This window comes from Lampetra fluviatilis, chromosome 9 (genome assembly GCF_964198595.1).
Source record: "Lampetra fluviatilis chromosome 9, kcLamFluv1.1, whole genome shotgun sequence".
In the NCBI taxonomy this organism is placed as follows: domain Eukaryota; kingdom Metazoa; phylum Chordata; class Hyperoartia; order Petromyzontiformes; family Petromyzontidae; genus Lampetra; species Lampetra fluviatilis.
Genome location: NC_136283.1, coordinates 8,652,209 through 8,669,350, shown reverse-complemented (window position 1 = coordinate 8,669,350; position 17,142 = coordinate 8,652,209). Strand labels below are relative to the sequence as shown.

The following is a 17,142-nucleotide window of genomic DNA, read 5'->3' as shown; positions in this document are numbered from 1 at the left end:
GATCAGCGGCAAGTAATATCTGAACCAGTCCTGGGCTTCTCACTTCACAAACCCTCACTGACCAGTGTATATTAAAACATTCAGTTAATAATAGCACTTGAATGTACTTTCATTTTACATGTGACTACTGTGGTATATATTTACAATATATGCAGAACATTGTAAGGATGCGTAAAGTCTGCTGTTGGATGGATGGCATCCAGACTATGCATTATTGTACTGTATTATACAACCGACAATATTCAAGTACTGCACCATGTCCAAAGTTGTTTGTCACTTTGTTTCCTCAATTGTCTTTTTCATCAGCAGTCGAAAATCTCTCAAATGTTTATAATTTGATGCGGTGTCACCAATGCATGAATATAGTTCACGCCATGCATCCGTAATATTTTCTTTGGTATTTGCATAAAACCAACTGTTATCACAAATCGGGTCTTCTGAACAAATAAAACATTGACACGGAATTGAGATGTGTGAGAGATGGCAGTGCCGTGATGTGCATGGAGAATTTAAATTTTCTCATCAAATCGCAGCTCCTGGAAGATAACAAGATAACACGTGTATAATGTGCACTCGTTTAAGAAACAAAATAAAATGATCGTGTCTACTTGACACGTAGCTAGCACTACACGTCCAACCAAATCCTCTAAAAACCAAGGTCCAGTTGAGAAATAAAATAATAGCATGCTTAATAATTTTACTTAATTCTCATTGAGAAATGCACTCTGCTGCAGTCGTGTTGTTTATTTTGATAGCCATGCAATGCATATTCATGTTTTTGCAATGCATGAAAAAGGTCCTTCAAAGAGAATCGCAATGGTTAACTTTTGAAGCAGACGGTGCAATTTAATGTATCTGCAAGCATTTGAGATACAAGAAAGTAGATGTCATAAACCGTCAAAGTGAAGTATCTTTATCTATAAATGAACAGAACTTATGAAACATTTATTTTCTTGTACTATATTGTAAATGCTAAGGCCTCAATACGTGGACTGTGTATTACCCATGCTCAATGTTAGTTGCTTTGCTCACATTTTCTCATTTAAAAGTGCAGAATGTGTGTGTACGATGCATTTATCACAAATGTGTACACAGTTCAGTGTGAAAAACTACTTTACAAATTTTCCATGCAAGCGCCAAACATATGTTGTAAGCAATTACAGCCCGTATTTTAGTACGTGTTTCAATGAACTAGTCATTGAAATGTATTAGTGCTAGTGTTGCCATTGCAGACCAAACCCGAATGTGTCTCATTCAGCCTAGGACTATAAAAACTGCAATTAAGTTCAACACAATACAACTTCCAGATCTCGTTACAAATAAAATGATGCCACCCGAACACAGATGCCAATTCCCGGACTGCCCGGCTCAAACCCAGGAACCCTAGGGCCTGGTGCTGCCTTCCAGTGACAGCCAGGGCAGCACCAACTAGAGTTGTCACCTGTCCGATTTGTCCCTGCTAGTCAGTAACAGGCCACGCGGGGCACCTGAGACTGCCCTGGAACTCGTTGGGCCCCAGTTTCTTCGTCCCCCCAATACTTGGCCACGTTGTGGCCTGGGCTATGCCGCTCTGTCGTGCTTCCCTGTCACCATCCCCCCTTGCTTGTTCACCTACTTAATTCATAATGTTGTGTCTCACGTATGTCACTTATTGACATTATCTTGAGACGTGGTTGCATCTTCATTATATATTGTACAAGTTTTTGAAGAAATATATTGAGCACACTTGATATAATGGAATCCTACTCTTTGAGTATTTGTGATTAAATTAAAATAGCTGTGGGGTTTGAGTGTGAATGTTTGCAAAATATCAAAAGGGTCTGTGTGCAATATATGTTGATGAATATCCTAGCTGAGTTGTGGATGCATTTTAAAATAGCAGCCAATGCTCTAGGTGATTCACAAAAGCCATGTATTGATGTCAAAACTGCATATATGATTTTGTTCGTATCAATAAAATTAATCATAATCAGGATTCAAATTAGTCTTAAATTCATAAATAAAATGTATGACTTTAATACATGAAACGTATGTTTCAGTAACAGTATCGTGACCTAAATCCCTATGTAAAAATTACTCAGAACCAAAACAAGGTAGATATGTACAGTGGGGTATGTTCCTTACTGGCAGGTCTCCTTTGAAAAATGGATTTTGTATCTCATTGGGCTATCATGTAGTAATAAAAAAAAAATGAATGTATTGATCATCAAGAGGCTTGAGACTGACACTTGATAAAGATAACTGTGGTCTCAAAAACAAATGCATTACTGACAGACCACTCTCTCATATATACTATATGATTTATTTATTGATTTAATTATTTACCGTCTCAAATTCCCAAAGTCTCACTGCATTCACTTTTCATGTGCTTTCAATTAATGTGCAAACTCCAGCACAATAATTCTCAAAAGTTCAGTGCAATGCTCATTTAAAAAGCACAACTTTAAGTATCACAGTGAATATATTATTTAAGGGATTGTAGTTTACTCATGTGGTTGTATGGTAATAGTTAGGAATGGTATACATTTGCAAACAACTTGCCAATGTTTTCTTTTTGGTTTGATGAAAGACAATAAGCTCTGTGAATCTGTACTCGTAAAATACCAACTGAGTTGCAGTGTAATGAGCCTTCGACTCGCATGCAAGCTCATTACTCCTTCACCAAATATAATTTCACGTCCTACTTTATTCCCGGCTGGTGATGTGCCCTAGTGGTCGTTCATTCACCAAGGCTCGCTCACGGTTGGATTCCAGTGGCTACTCTGGTGATTACTGCTGAGTGCCTTAACCGGACAAAACTATTCGCCGTCTGCTTCAGTGGAGCTTACATATCTTAGTGACGTCATCTTCCATTTATATGCTGGCATCAGGGTCCAAATTTGCCCAATGTGAAAAATTACCCGCAAATTATTCAATTGGAATATACGTAGGCAATGATGGTCCCTTACTGTGAAAACCTGCCGTAACTATCCTGAAATTGAGTCACAAGACTGTGAGGCTTTCCTGGGTAAATAAGTGTAGTAGTAATAATCACCTTGCTTATTTTCGAATTTCATATAATACATCTCATCAACCAGTATTTTGGAATGTTTATTAAATATATACAGTGATGTGCAATAAACATTCAAAATATGATTGATTCCTGAATGCAACATCATTTAATCAGTTACATTCATCAGTGCCTTTATTGTAATTTGGACCAATTACATTTAGAAGTGTACATTTTTTAAATCAATTATATATATATCTCTACCCTCTGACTGAATAAGTGGCAGTGTGGTTAGGAGCAATTTGACATTTCTCAGTTCAATTGCAGTTGGAGTTGACCTAGAACATCCTCCCCAATGGTCAATAATACAAGGAGCACTTTCTGAGATGCCAGCAAAAACAAAAAGTGTATTTTTTGCACAAGTCAGAGATTCCAAAGCTTTAAAGCTTGTTTGATCAGATAACACTCTGACGTTTAATATCTCAAGAAAAGATCAATTTGGTGTTTTTCTATCCTTTATTTATATTCTGGTGTGAGTGTTTGTGAAAAACAATATACTCTGCAAAGGAGACCCATCTTTATTAAATGTTTGTCTTTAACCCATTTTGTAGCTGCAATACACGCCTCCAGCTCTTTCACTATATGGTCCATTGTTACATCATGTCACTTCCATGTGCAGGATATTAAATATATCACCCACAACATCACAATAATGTATACTACAACAAACACACAGTCAACATTGAATGTGTCCTTGAATGTCAATACTGCAGGCCAAAATGTAGAAAGTAAAATAATCAATATATAATTATACTTGTTATTAGTTATATATTGTACCGTGTTTGGCCCCCAAAGAGGACTATAAAACATTTTATTATAAAAAAAAACTCGCCCCCCCACCACCCCCCGACATTTGGGTCACTCACGTAAAGAATGTCACTCGTAAAATTCAAAAATACTGCACAGATCAGACAGGAATGGAGAAAGGAGGAGGAAGATTGAGAGAAAGTGTGCAGAAAACGTCGCGTGTTAGAAATGTGCTGCCCCCCCCCCCCCCCCGATGAAAAACCTGCCTGGGGCAGCAGCCAGAGACAGTTTAGCGAAAGTGCAGGGCCCAAACCGTGCGCGGCTTCGTAGATCAGATTGTAAATGTATACACACAGCCCTTGTGTCAAGCCGCTGCTCTACGAGGGACACTCCATGCCTTGTGGATCATGCGGTCATTTAACAATGCTTTATCACGTTGGTTCAGTGTGGGTTTGTGAAGGCATGGAGTGTAAATGTGGCACCGTATAAAGTACAGTCGAATACAACAGTAGCTTTTGCTGCACTTTCCGTCTGCTACCCACCACGTAGCACCGCCCTCACAGCCATATATGACGACCTAGGGTCTATGGTTGTCCCAGATTCAAGTACTATCCAGACCCATCCTTCTTTGGAATAAGTATATGCTTTTGGCATACCATGTGCCAGTCAGAGTGGTAAGTCCAGGTAGAGGATGTTACCATAGTTCAGCCTACTCGACACACATCCAGGTTGGAAGAGATTTCAGCATCAAGGATATGGACTTTGACGGACATCCTACAGCCTATTGTGCCTTAGTTCTTCACCAGTCTCAACCAGCTCCACATAGTTTTCGACCTTGTGATTGCCCAGGAAGCCATGAACCACTGCGACAAAGCTGTTCAAAGCCGCTTTCTCCTTACTAGTGAGCTTCTTGGGGAATTTATTGCACTTCAGGATCTTCTTTATCTGTGGTCCGACGAAGACACCGGCTTTGAACTTTGCCTCAGACAGCTTAGGGAAGAAGTCTTGAAGGTACTTGAAGGCTGCCGACTCCTTATCTACAGCTCTGACAAATTGTTTAATGAGGCCCAATTTGATGTGCAGTGGTGGCATCAGCACCTTCTGGGGGTCCACCAGTGGCTCCCACTTGACGTTGTTCCTCCCCACAGAGAACTCTGTCCGCTGTGGCCAGTCCCGCCTGTGGTAGTGCACCTTGGTGTCCCTGCTGTTCCAAAGGCAAAGATAGCAGGGAAACTTGGTAAAACCGCCTTGGAGACCCATCAGGAATGCCACCATTTAAAAGTCTCTGATGACCTCCCAGCCGTACTCATCATATTTCAAGGCGTCCAGCAAGGTCTTGATGCTGTGTTAGGCCAGAGGACGCCAAAAGGCGTACAGCCCAAAGACAATGCACTATCAGAGTAATGAGAGCTCAGGGTGAGCATCTACATAATGGGACCTCCTTTGCCAGGACCAAAATATGATAATAGGGTTTTCCCCTTTTTTCTGGCAAAGGAGGTCCCATGATGAAGGAATGATTGTCATACCATCCTCCCTTAATTCCATAGAGCCCAATGCATTTCCGACCAGGAACACATTGCCAGTGAACTCAAACATGTACGCCAAGCTCTTAAGGCTAATGGTTACTCCGACTACACAATCCGCAAGGCCATCACTCCAACCATCAAGAACGATCCTGTTGAGGAGCCTTTCAAGACCATCACCTTACCCTACATTGCTGGGGTCACAAAAAAGATCTCCAAAATCCTGATTAGACACAAGATCCAGGTCCGATTCAACACAGTACATAAAATCCGTGATCTGGTTCCGTCTGTAAAAGATGTGGTTCCAGACATACAGTACCCTGGCGTCTACAAACTAAGTTGCCTCTGTGGTAGCAGTTACATTGGAGAAACCAAACGACATGTCTCGGACCGCATCCGTGAACATAAAGCAGACTTGAAACACGGTAGGACAAACACCTCAGCCGTGGCAGATCACTGTTACAATTCAGTGGGCTCACATGACATTGACTTCTCCAAGACATAGGTTCTCTGCAAGCCATCTGGCTACCATGAGAGATTCGTTCATGAGGCAATCCACATATACAAACACAGAGACAATTTCAACCGAGAAGATGGATTTTGGCTTAGCAATCATTGGAAGGACGTAATAAACCATTTCGGATCTTAACTGATTGTGTTCACGTTTACGGTGACTTTCAGACCGCGTTCCACTCACTGGCATTGTATTCTCCACAGGGAATGATTCTTTGCTCCGCTGCAAGTTTCCCCCCACTACTCACCCATTGACACGACGGTCAATGGTACAGTGTATAATAACAAATAGTATAACATTTATATGCTTAATACAATGTTCAAAGTAATATATAGTATCGTAATTGTATAGTAAATATATAGCAGTGTGATATACATTAGGGTGGGTAGAATAATACATAGTGTTATATTACAATGTGGTTTATAGCAATACAGTAAATAATTTAATGTTGGGTTTGTCTATGGCAGTATATAGTACAGTGTAGACTCGTGTGATGTAAGAGAATAAAGTTTATATGGAAGCATATTATATAATTTTTACGACGTAGAATTGTAATGCATTACTTACTGTTAGTAACTCAGCTTATTGTATAGTATAGTTAGTATACTGATGATACTATGTAGTTTATACTTTAGTTGTTTACGTGTTGGTTTTAGTTACTGCAGCTACTTTCTATTAACACTCCTTCCCTTTATTAATGCTACCCCTATCCCCTTCCTTTGATGCTGCTAATCCTGCATAATGCACGGGCATATGTAGTACTAATCACATTCCTGAATTTCCCATAAATATGCTAAATTCCTCTTGATATGCAAATTATTTTGTCGAAGCGCCCTTTCCCCCCCTTCCAACCCAGCTTATATATATGCTCCAAGCTCGTGTGCTGTTTCATTCAGACGCTGTCTCCCCGACAGACCTGGTTTTCACCTGAGGACGGCTGCTTGCGTTGTGGCCGAAACGTCGTGAGAATTATTTTATTATGTTTTATTTTTATTATGTTATTACTTCCCTTCTACGTGACTTTACCGAAAGAACCAAGAAGAAGAGCATGGCAGGTTAAGCATCTGTTCTGACAAACGGCGGACATTTTAATCCAATAATGTGGTATGAAGTAACTTACCGCAAGAAAACTCACCGCAAGAAATAAAAATGTATAGTAATCATAATAGTATTTTATCGTAAATCAAGAAGTTTGTTTTTCATTATTCCACCTCTTTTTGGAGAAATGCAAAATGGCAGAACAAAAATAAAAAAAACTCCAACTATTGTGCAGCCGATTGTGCACAAAAACCACATCCTTTGTGCCACATCTATAGCCACCAGTGGGTGGGGTTATGATGGAGCCAATGAATGTGGAGAGATTATACATAATTGGGGAAACTTTCTGGCATCTTGAAGGGTTGCTTATTATAATTTGAGGGCTTTGCTGGGAGCGTACCATTCACATTTACTTGAATCTTGCGGGCACCTCGGTTTCTCAAATTATTTTTAAAGCATGTATTGGATATGTGGTACTCTAAACTTCCCAGAAAGTGGAATAATTGTGGCTAATGTGCACATGAATATATTAATGTTGAATGACTATAAAAATATGATAATGATGGTAACTGATGATGTTTACAAAGTTCATGATGATGACAATGTTGTTGAAGCCAATGTCAATGTTGATAAGGCCAATGATGTTGTCATGACCACAGTTGATGCTGCTGATATTGCTTATTCTACTACTACTGATGCTGATTATTAAAATTACAAAGATGCAGATAATGCAGAAGTAGTCTTCCCTGAAAAGCCACACTGAGTGATGTGCACATCACAGGAAACTGGAGAACCCAGAGAAACACCCATGCTTAGAGGGGATCACACTCAAATGACCACACAGATTAAAGAATGTGTTGATCTTTTCCTACTACTGCCCATTTCAGAGTCCAGTGGATTTAGAAGTCTCACAGACGTCCGTGTGATCCATCAACTCGTGTCTCAAAAGTGATGGATTGCAGGGGTTCTGTGCACAAAGCACAATTTAAGACGGAGTTGACCCAGGAGAGGCTCAAGATAAGTTATATAACCACGAAACAATGATTACCATGCCCATGATCTGTGGCAGCATGGCCAGTAATCACACTAAAATATGGGAGTTTGTAACTCCGATTAGCATGGTTGGCTTCAACATGCATACATGCAGTGCCAAAACCACAGTGCCCCCCACATTAGACAAAGATAAATAACCCCGCATAGCCTTAACAGACTGTTGGGGCAAGTGCTGTTCGCGAGTACCTATGAAGGCTGCAACGGCACACGAGGGGGTGGGTGGCCAGGACCATGCCCAAACGCCTTTGTCTCCCAAGAGGCGATGTTTACACCTCACACCAGGCACTCATTTGAGGCTGAGTTGACCTATGGGAGGCCCAGGACCAGTTCAGATTCGTCACTGCTGTTGGCCGTGGGTGTAAATCGAACTCGGGTTGGTAGTGCAGCGCGCTAACCACTAAACTACCACTCCCCACATTATACACACCTACCAAATAAATGCAAAAATCGTCCATATAGTTTTAAACAAACTGTTAAGGCAAGTGATGTTAGTGAGCACATATTAAAGCCATCACGAGCACACGATGGGGTGATGAAGCTGATACCACGTCTAGCTACTTGTCACATTGTGTTGCGCAATGCACTATGAGCCTGGTGACTTAGGGTTGCCATGGAAGACATCATTGGCAACGTGTGCGAGTCTCCTCTATGGTGACTCAGCCTCACATTGATGCATGGTGTGGTGTATGCTTTCGAGGTAATGGTCGCTGGATCGCCATAGGATAGGGTTAGTGCGATGAGTTGGTGGGTGGGGTTATGGGATCATCGGTCAGAAACTATGAAGATCATCATTATTGCATAGCGCTAAACTAAGCTGACTTGGCGCTCCACCGTACATTGAATACACCATGGTTGAGGGCAGAACAAGCCTCACACGTACATTAGCATGCAGTTCGTGAGCGGTAGTGCAACGGTTAGCAACGATGCACTACTAACCCGGTCTCCAGAATTCGATTCCCATCCAAGTGACGAATCTGAACTGGTCCTGGGCCTCCCCTAGGTCAAATCAGCCTCGAATGAGTACTTGGTGCAGTGTGTTAACATTGCCCCTGGGGAGACAAAGGCTGCCGGGCGTGGTGCTGGCCACTCACCCCCTCGTGCTCCATGCCGGCCTTCATAGGTGCTCCTTAAAAGCCCTTGCCCCAACGGTCTATTAAGGCTATACGGGAGATATTTGCCTTTGTGTGCGTGACCCAGAAGCTATGGGTTAAGCTATGCATTGACTGAGATGACCGGGTCTGTCCTGTGACCTTCTGCCAGCAGCGAGCCTTCGCCACTTCACGTGTCCTCAAAGTGCACCTAGCCTGGCACGAGCGCCGCGGTTCACGTCACCGACAACTCGCGGCGAATGGCGCAAGAGACGGATCGGGTCCGTCGGCAGGGAGAGTGCACCAATCAGCGACCCCCGATTCCCATCGACACTCCTCACCTGGCAAACGAATGGCTGTGACATTTTTCATCCGAATGGGGCTCCACCAATTCTGCCTCGTGAACCGGACGAAATTCTGCATTGTGAATTAATTGGAGTTGCTTTTGCAAATTCTTTTTTTTTAAGTATACGACCAAAGAAAGGAGTATGCATCTGAGGGCTAGCATACTGTGGAGATTGAGCACACGGATCAATTTGTGTGCAGGCGATGAGAGAATTATTACATCACAATTGTGAGATGGCAATGGCTCATTAAAAAAGGCCTTCATCCAGCAGTGGATTGATCACAGCTGGTGATAATGAAAGCAAACTCTACATGCAACATCTTCCAAGACTTTAAAGGATATATTTTTATCAGCTTTGCATGCCGACACATTTACCTGATAGATAATGCAGCCCATAATGCTGAAGATATGGCATTTGGCTTTGTTACGTCAGGGACATCTGCCTTGTCATTCTTTATACGATGCATTGGATTACAGACCTATGTGTGAATTCAGAAATCAGGCACATTCTTCACGGGGTCACAAACAACCAGACAATGACTCAAACCTGCAAACTGATAGACATAACTCTCTGCTGGGGTTGATGCTGCAGCTGACCTCAATCATGCATATAAGTAGCTTTTGTCCACTGCACCCTAAATGTTCTTGTAGATCGTAGAGCTTTTTATAGTACACTATCATCTAGGGGGATGCCCAATTAGCCAAGTCGGGCTTAATTAATCCTTATCGTGCGGCTGAATGATACAAAAGAGGGAACAGCGTTTGATGCTTCAATGCTGCCCAACAGTGGAATATTTGGTCACACTCCCTTATAGTTCAAAGAACAGAGGTTTACATTTGCATGTTGAAGATATGGCATTGGGCTTCAATGACTAACAGATGAAGTCAGGAGAGAGTACAATACTTGATATAGTACTTCAGATGCTGGTAGGTGTAATCAGGATGCTCGTAACAGAGCTCACAGACTACAGCTTTGTATTCAATGCTATAACCAGTGCTGGGGACTGGGGTGTGTACATTATCCCGGCTGTATTAAATGAGGATCAACATCATCCACATGAAGATACATTCACCTCCCAGAAAATTATAATGCCAACCTCAAGTGTATGTGTATGTATTCCCATTTATCATTTTTTTCTCAAGAACAAATTGTAGCTGGGATTCTGCATCTCATTGCTTTGCCTTGGCAAGCCCTTGCAAGACGGAGCAAATACGAACTCGATGTAAGTAAAGTACATAAGGAATATCCACAAGCCCATGAGATGGTAACGTTGCGGAGAATGTCCTTAGAACAGTGGTTGGTAGAGAAATCAAATTTTAGCAGATGCTCTCAGGGATTAGGCTTCTTCATGTTTGCAAATGGATGACCGTTGCTCTAGCCGTGCAAGTGTTTACATTGAAAATTGTGTTTTATTTCACTGTGGACTGCACCAGTTCACTGCAGGGCTTCTTCAAGTGAACATCACATTGGTAAATCTCAATGGGCCAACCTCCAATACACAATATGACACCTCCATACTAACATAAATTGAAAGTCTGTAAAATATACATATACAGCTGAATTTAAACTACTGGGCATAATATCAGCATAATAAATTCAAACTGTATCGAGTATAATGTGACCAACAGCTCGTCATAAAATGTATAAAAGGTAAAATAAACTATTCTAATAAAATACACATTTTGCCAGATAAGGCCCACTGAGTTGTATATCTCTTTTACAGAAGCGACCTGGCCAAAAATGAGAGCTCAACGAAGTGGCTTTTGTGGAAATTTAAGGCAGCCAAATACTATAAATGCACATTGATTCGAAATATGGAGGGAAAACCCAGAGGACCCTGAGAACAATCCACGCAACCACAGGGAGAACATGCAAACTCCAAATATACAAACGTCAGGTTCGGGATGGAAACTGCAACCTCCTGTATACCAGGCGAGATAGTTAACATCTTGCCACTGTGGTGCCCTTAAAATCATGTATTAGCCATACATTTCAGAGTTTCTTGGCCAGAAGTTAAGAAGACAATGTTGTGGGTTGGTCTTGTAAATTTATGATATGTAGTCAATTGCTTTGTTTTGTATTCTTTATCTGGTAATCATCAAGTAGTATTTCCACCCCCCTTTAATTGCACCCATGTATCAACAAAAGGCATTACACCCTGAATGTATAACGATGCTATAGTGCAGAAATAACTTATTTGCTGCAGACATTACATGGCCAGATAATTATACTGTATTTTAACAGTCCCTTGCATTAAAATTTAAATGACTTGGACTCAATACAAGCCAACCATATACTGTAAGTGATTTTGTATTAAAAATATTGTTTTCCTAGTTTCATGTATTGATGGCACATTGGCTCCCCTTTTGAAAGTCCTTAAAGTTAATTAAGGTATGAAGTGAATGTCTGACAAATTAGGCTGTATATTAATCAACTGACTGCCTTTTATTCCAGTAAAAAAAATAGGAAAGATGTTCTATCAAATGATTTTTTTCTCTCATGTAAAGGCGTTCGGAATGACACAATTAAGAATAGCATAAGTATATTCAAGGTTTACTTCACGTGTCGGTGCTCGGTGGATTATTGCATCGTAAGCGATGGCAGCGACTTGGGGAGGCCTTAATCCAGCAGTATATCAGTCATGGCAGATGATGTTGATAATCATGATTTGGGGTTAACCTATGTAGTATGTTCACTTCGTGTACAATTGACAATTAATTACTGTATTATCAAATTACAAGTTGTTAAATAAACACACATTTTACGAGAGTGCTCCCTTTTCACTGCACGAGAATACAAAACATGTCTGCGATACTGTGTTGCCAGTGGTGTACGAGCACAAAGAATAAGCATATTCATCGATAGCACAATCCTGAAATGTAATTATATATAAAAGGTGACGTTTTGGGAAATGTCTCTGCTTCGGAGAGAAATGAATTAATAAGGACCATTGCCTGAAACGTCACCTGTTATTGAAAACATTGTTGTTGAGTTTTTTTAAAGAGGTTTGCAACCTGAACTTCCGCTTATGTAACCCCAAAAACCAGCAAATATTCTTCATCGGAGATAGTCCTGCATTCTTAAAAACCGTATGCATATCCTCAGCGTGGCAATCCATGTACAGCCATACAAGACTTGTACACGTCATGCTTATCACCACCACTGACAAGTGAGTACTGAAATGGTTACAGGTAATGTGAACCAACAGCACACCTGCTAAATTGATGCTGATATATCACAACAGCTAAGGTGAGATGGATATTTCATGCATTGTGAGTGGCACATACAGAAGTCAAGCACAGTACTGTTGAATGCATTTTGTCCAGTTGCAACCCAATCAGACCACTCGGTAAAATGAAAACTCAACACGTTCGTCAAAAATACTGTTTCAAAACGACAAATACATAGTGGGTGACGTGTCAGGTAACGTTTCTTCTTCAAAGAACAACAAAGAAGGGCCATTTCCAAAAAAACGTTGCCTTTTTGTTGAATTTGTTTTTACTTGTGCACCTCTGCCACCACAGTATCGCCAATTTAATTGACTTAATTAAATTGGCGAGACGCGATTAGTATATGCAGGTGAATTTGCATATGTCAATTGTGATAAACAGTGAATTGTCAGTAATGATACATAAAATGTATCCACTGATACAATTAGTGCAATTGTATCCATTGCTATTATCTTCGTTTCAGATCTCTTTTCTTGATCTCAGTAGTTTAGTTGTGCAGCTGAGATAGATCTATTCTGGACCTTTTTCCGAGCAGAGTGCTTTGTGATGGGATTTTTTGTTTTCAATGCATTACTTTATAGCACACATTAACAGTGGTTTCACACTGGGCTCTGAACCGTCTGTGCTGATAATAGACCCTAAACATTTGATCCTTATGGCGGTACCCCGGGGTTCCAAATAATACAAAATGGCCGACGAAATTAAATATTTTATTTCTGGGACACTATTTTTTACAGGGGTGTACTTAACTCCGCGACTGGGATACCAATCAATCCAAAATCAGTGCTACTCCGCGATGTCGAAACGCCAAACATTAGCATACAAAAATCCGTTATCGAAAAATTATACTTTGAATAGTGCATCGTGTACAGCTCATCGAGATGAGTCGATGGCCGCATCGCCGACCATCAACAGACTAAAAAAGACTTCATGACGGACATTATGGGAGAGCCGGGGGCCTATGGTACCCTGGGGTACCGCCATAAGGTTAATTTCAGGACACTGTATGAAAGAATCCCTCTGAATAGAGGTGTGGTCTGGGTATTCTAAATTGGCAGTTACTGAAGGAAAATAGAACTCTTTCTCCTTTTTGTGGACAATCTGAAATTTTGTTTTAATGGCTCGACACTTTGATTTTGGAACAGCCCGGGCAACGTTGCTTCCTTTGCAACTGAACATCACAATGGTAACAATTTCTCGCACTGGATTTGTGTCCTTGATACATGGCCCAATGGGAAATTGACTGTAAACAGCTCTGCAGATGAAAGTAAAGTTTATCCCGCCATTTGCTTTGTCATACAATATTGATCCTTGGATGAAAAAAAGTGGTCAAAAAATGGGAGGAAAGGGAGTTCACAAAGGGGGATCTTTAACGCTATACCTAAATTAAAATGAATTGCAGGGTGTAAATAAATCACTAATTATTTGGCTGAAAAAATACTGGCATGCTGACATATCAATCCCAGGTTCACCTATTGAAATGCCTTTTTTTTTCATCAAATGCAAAAACAGCAACCACTTTGCTCATCTATACATTTTCATTACAAGCGCTGGCAATTGTCGGTGCCCAAAGGCAGACAACATTGTGTATGCAGTGTTGTCCTACAACACATTATTGTACCTGCACTCTAGAGTTAACACTGCACTGCCATGGGATGTACACAATTTAAATGGCCACTCTAGGTAACTGGTGAATTGCTTAAATCAGATGGACTGTCAATCTGATTACAATTGCAGGGATGCACTTTTCAACCACCTTCATTGACCACACCTGACATGGGTAATTTCTAATTTAGCGACAGACCACAGTGGTGCAACTCTGGAACAATGGCATACGAATGTAAAAAAACGGTTGTTTTTTATGACCTTCAGTGCATTGGTAAAATGTATTTCTTCAGGTTAACAATGAATTGGCAAAACTTCTCACATGTCCCAAGCATCATAAGCAAACATACAATATAATACTATAATGTGCAACATATATAAATCACGTAAATGCTACTTCAGTGATATACATTTATGTATTATTATTGTCAAAGTGACTTCTTGCTCAAATGCACAATGGGGATGGGGCTAATTTATATTGAGTCACAGTCGGGCTGAGAGCAAGTTCCTTCATAGGAAAGCCACTTTTGGCTGCTCAAAAAGTGGTACTTATTTATACACCTGGAATAGATAGGTTTAATAAATTAATGCCCAGGATTAATGACACAAACTTCTGATCGTCTCTTATGTGCTCTAACCATAGCACCACAGCGGTGAGATGTTAACTACCTTGCCTGGTATACAGGAGGTCGTGGGTTCAATTCCTACCCTGACGTTTGTATATTTTTAATTTGCATGTTCTCCGCGTGATCCCGTGGATTTTTCTCCGGGTCCTCCAGTTTTCCCTTCACATTTAGAAACATGCGTTTAGAGTATTTAGCTGCTATACATTTCCATATCACAATACACTTTCTTGAGTTATCATTTGTGGCCAGGTTGCTTCTGAAAATGAGCTTTAGAGCTCACTGGGCCTTAACTGCTAAAAAAAAAATAGTTTTAAAAAGTTTAGCGCCACTCGACTGGATAGTACAGAAGTGTCCATGAGCATACCACTAAATGAAATGGCAATAAATGCTAAGTATACTAAAATAACAGTTTTAGCTGAGAAAACGTTTAGATGACTTTACATTTGCAGATTATATTCTTTGGGTCTTTCGGTAAAGTCACGTAGTTAGGTTCAAAGAAAATACCTCGGCCGTGGCTGATCATTGTTTTAATGCGGTGGGCTCACACGGAATTGATTTCTCTATGACGAAGGTACTTTGCAAGCCCACTGGCTATCAACAAAGATTCGTTCATGAAGCCATCCAGATATAGACACAGACACAATTTCAACCGAGAAGATGGGTACAAACTGAGCAATCATTGGAAGGACGTTATCAACCAGTTTAAGTTATAACTGGCTACGATGTTCCCATCCTCCCACCTTCCGATGTTAGTTGTGCTTTACGCCCATTTCAAACTTGCGCTTTCACTGGATTCACACTAATACAGCCTCTTCGCGTGCCGACCCCTCGGTTGCGGCTCTGTGATCTTCCATTAACATGCTAATCTCTCATTATCATGGTAATTTTCACCTGGCAGCCCTTTGATTGTGGAAAACCAACCACCGTCGGGTTGGCTGCCCACCACTTGCATTAACATTGGCTGCTGACATTTGGGCTATGCTCATTTCAAACACTTATAAATAGTTTGCCTTTGGAAGCTAACCCCCTTCTTCCTGAAGACGACCGCTTGTGTTGCGATCGAATCGTCATAGCTTTTGTTTTATTTTCTTTGAACCTATCTACGTGACTTTACCGAAAGACCCAAATATTATCTTACCAAATTAGTTAAGGCATAAAATAGAATATTATAAATCGTTATGGCTTTCGATTGATTTTTGGGAAGTCTCATAACAGATTTCCCAAGCAATGACAATTTCAAGTAAATTACAAAGTGAGAGATAAAACATTGAGGTTAAATTGTTTGCACTTTATCACCCTGCTGCCACCAATGATCAATATTTTAAAATACCCTACTTCTGTCCATGCCATCTCCCATGACCCCACAACTTCATTGCACGTGCATTACTTTCTCTGATCTGCATAACGTATGCTGTTGCACACTGCTGATGGAATGAAGCTCTGAATGAAGATTTCACAACCTTGGATCTGTACGAGCTGGATAGACATTATAGTTGGCTTCTGAAATGCAAAATAACTTATTTGGATCAACATTCATCAGCACAAGTGGGTCTGTTGATTGTTTTATTTATAGTCATCCTGGTATATTTAATATATAATTTTATAAATCCAATAGTTTTTCATGTTCCCTCCCATAAAAATGTTTAATTAATTTGCATTCAGTCCAAAATTAGTTACTCTAACAAGCTAAGGTCTCGTTCCCACAAATAGGTGTTAATTTGTCATTATAAAAGTCGATTTGCAACAATTCTGTTTCCAACATAATAACATGCACTTTTAAATAGGATCAAGAGGCCACAAATCCCTTGTCTGAACAACATAGCTTGTTTATCTAATTTACTACCATCAAAAAGATGTGTCTGTTGGCCAAGGTGCTGATAATGTGCTACACTATGATGTTGGGTACAAACTTAGGCTGCATACATTTCTGTACTTGGGCATGGCATTGATATTGAAACAATGTATATAGAACTTCTTTTGCACCGTACGTAGTCAATCGTGATAATCCGAGGGGAAGCATTATCTTACCTATAACATTCATTTTTTGTCTGTCTGTTCGTCTGTCTGTCTGCGCATCCGCGCTTGCGAGGGATTTGGCTCTCAAACGGTGGGGTTTACGTAAAAATAATTAGCCAGGTACCATGCCGTAAGCCCTGCGGTGGGCAAGCTCTATTTCCTTTTCCCGTCCGTCACCTTGAAATTAGTTTAATTAGCGTTTTTTTGCGATTTCTCTATATTTATAAATGTAGTGGCACCATTATTTATTTATTTCCCTTCACTGCTCGGGGTGGGACAACGCAGAAAGCTGCGCATGCGCACAAC

General features: G+C 40.6%; 1 protein-coding gene across 3 annotated transcripts in view; it reads right to left on the bottom strand.

Annotated features, from left to right (window-relative positions):
* LOC144934185 (netrin receptor UNC5C-like) overlaps window positions 1-17,142 on the bottom strand; it is a 101,600-nt gene that overhangs the window by 70,234 nt on the left and 14,224 nt on the right. For 2 of the 3 annotated variants that reach the window (XM_078859747.1, XM_078859749.1), the window contains exon 2: window positions 4,895-5,000. The exons of the other annotated variant lie outside the window; for it this stretch is intronic. In XM_078859747.1, coding sequence (XP_078715873.1) covers window positions 4,895-5,000 — 106 coding nt within the window. The remainder of the gene's footprint in view (window positions 1-4,894; window positions 5,001-17,142) is intronic. 3 annotated transcript variants of the gene reach the window in all.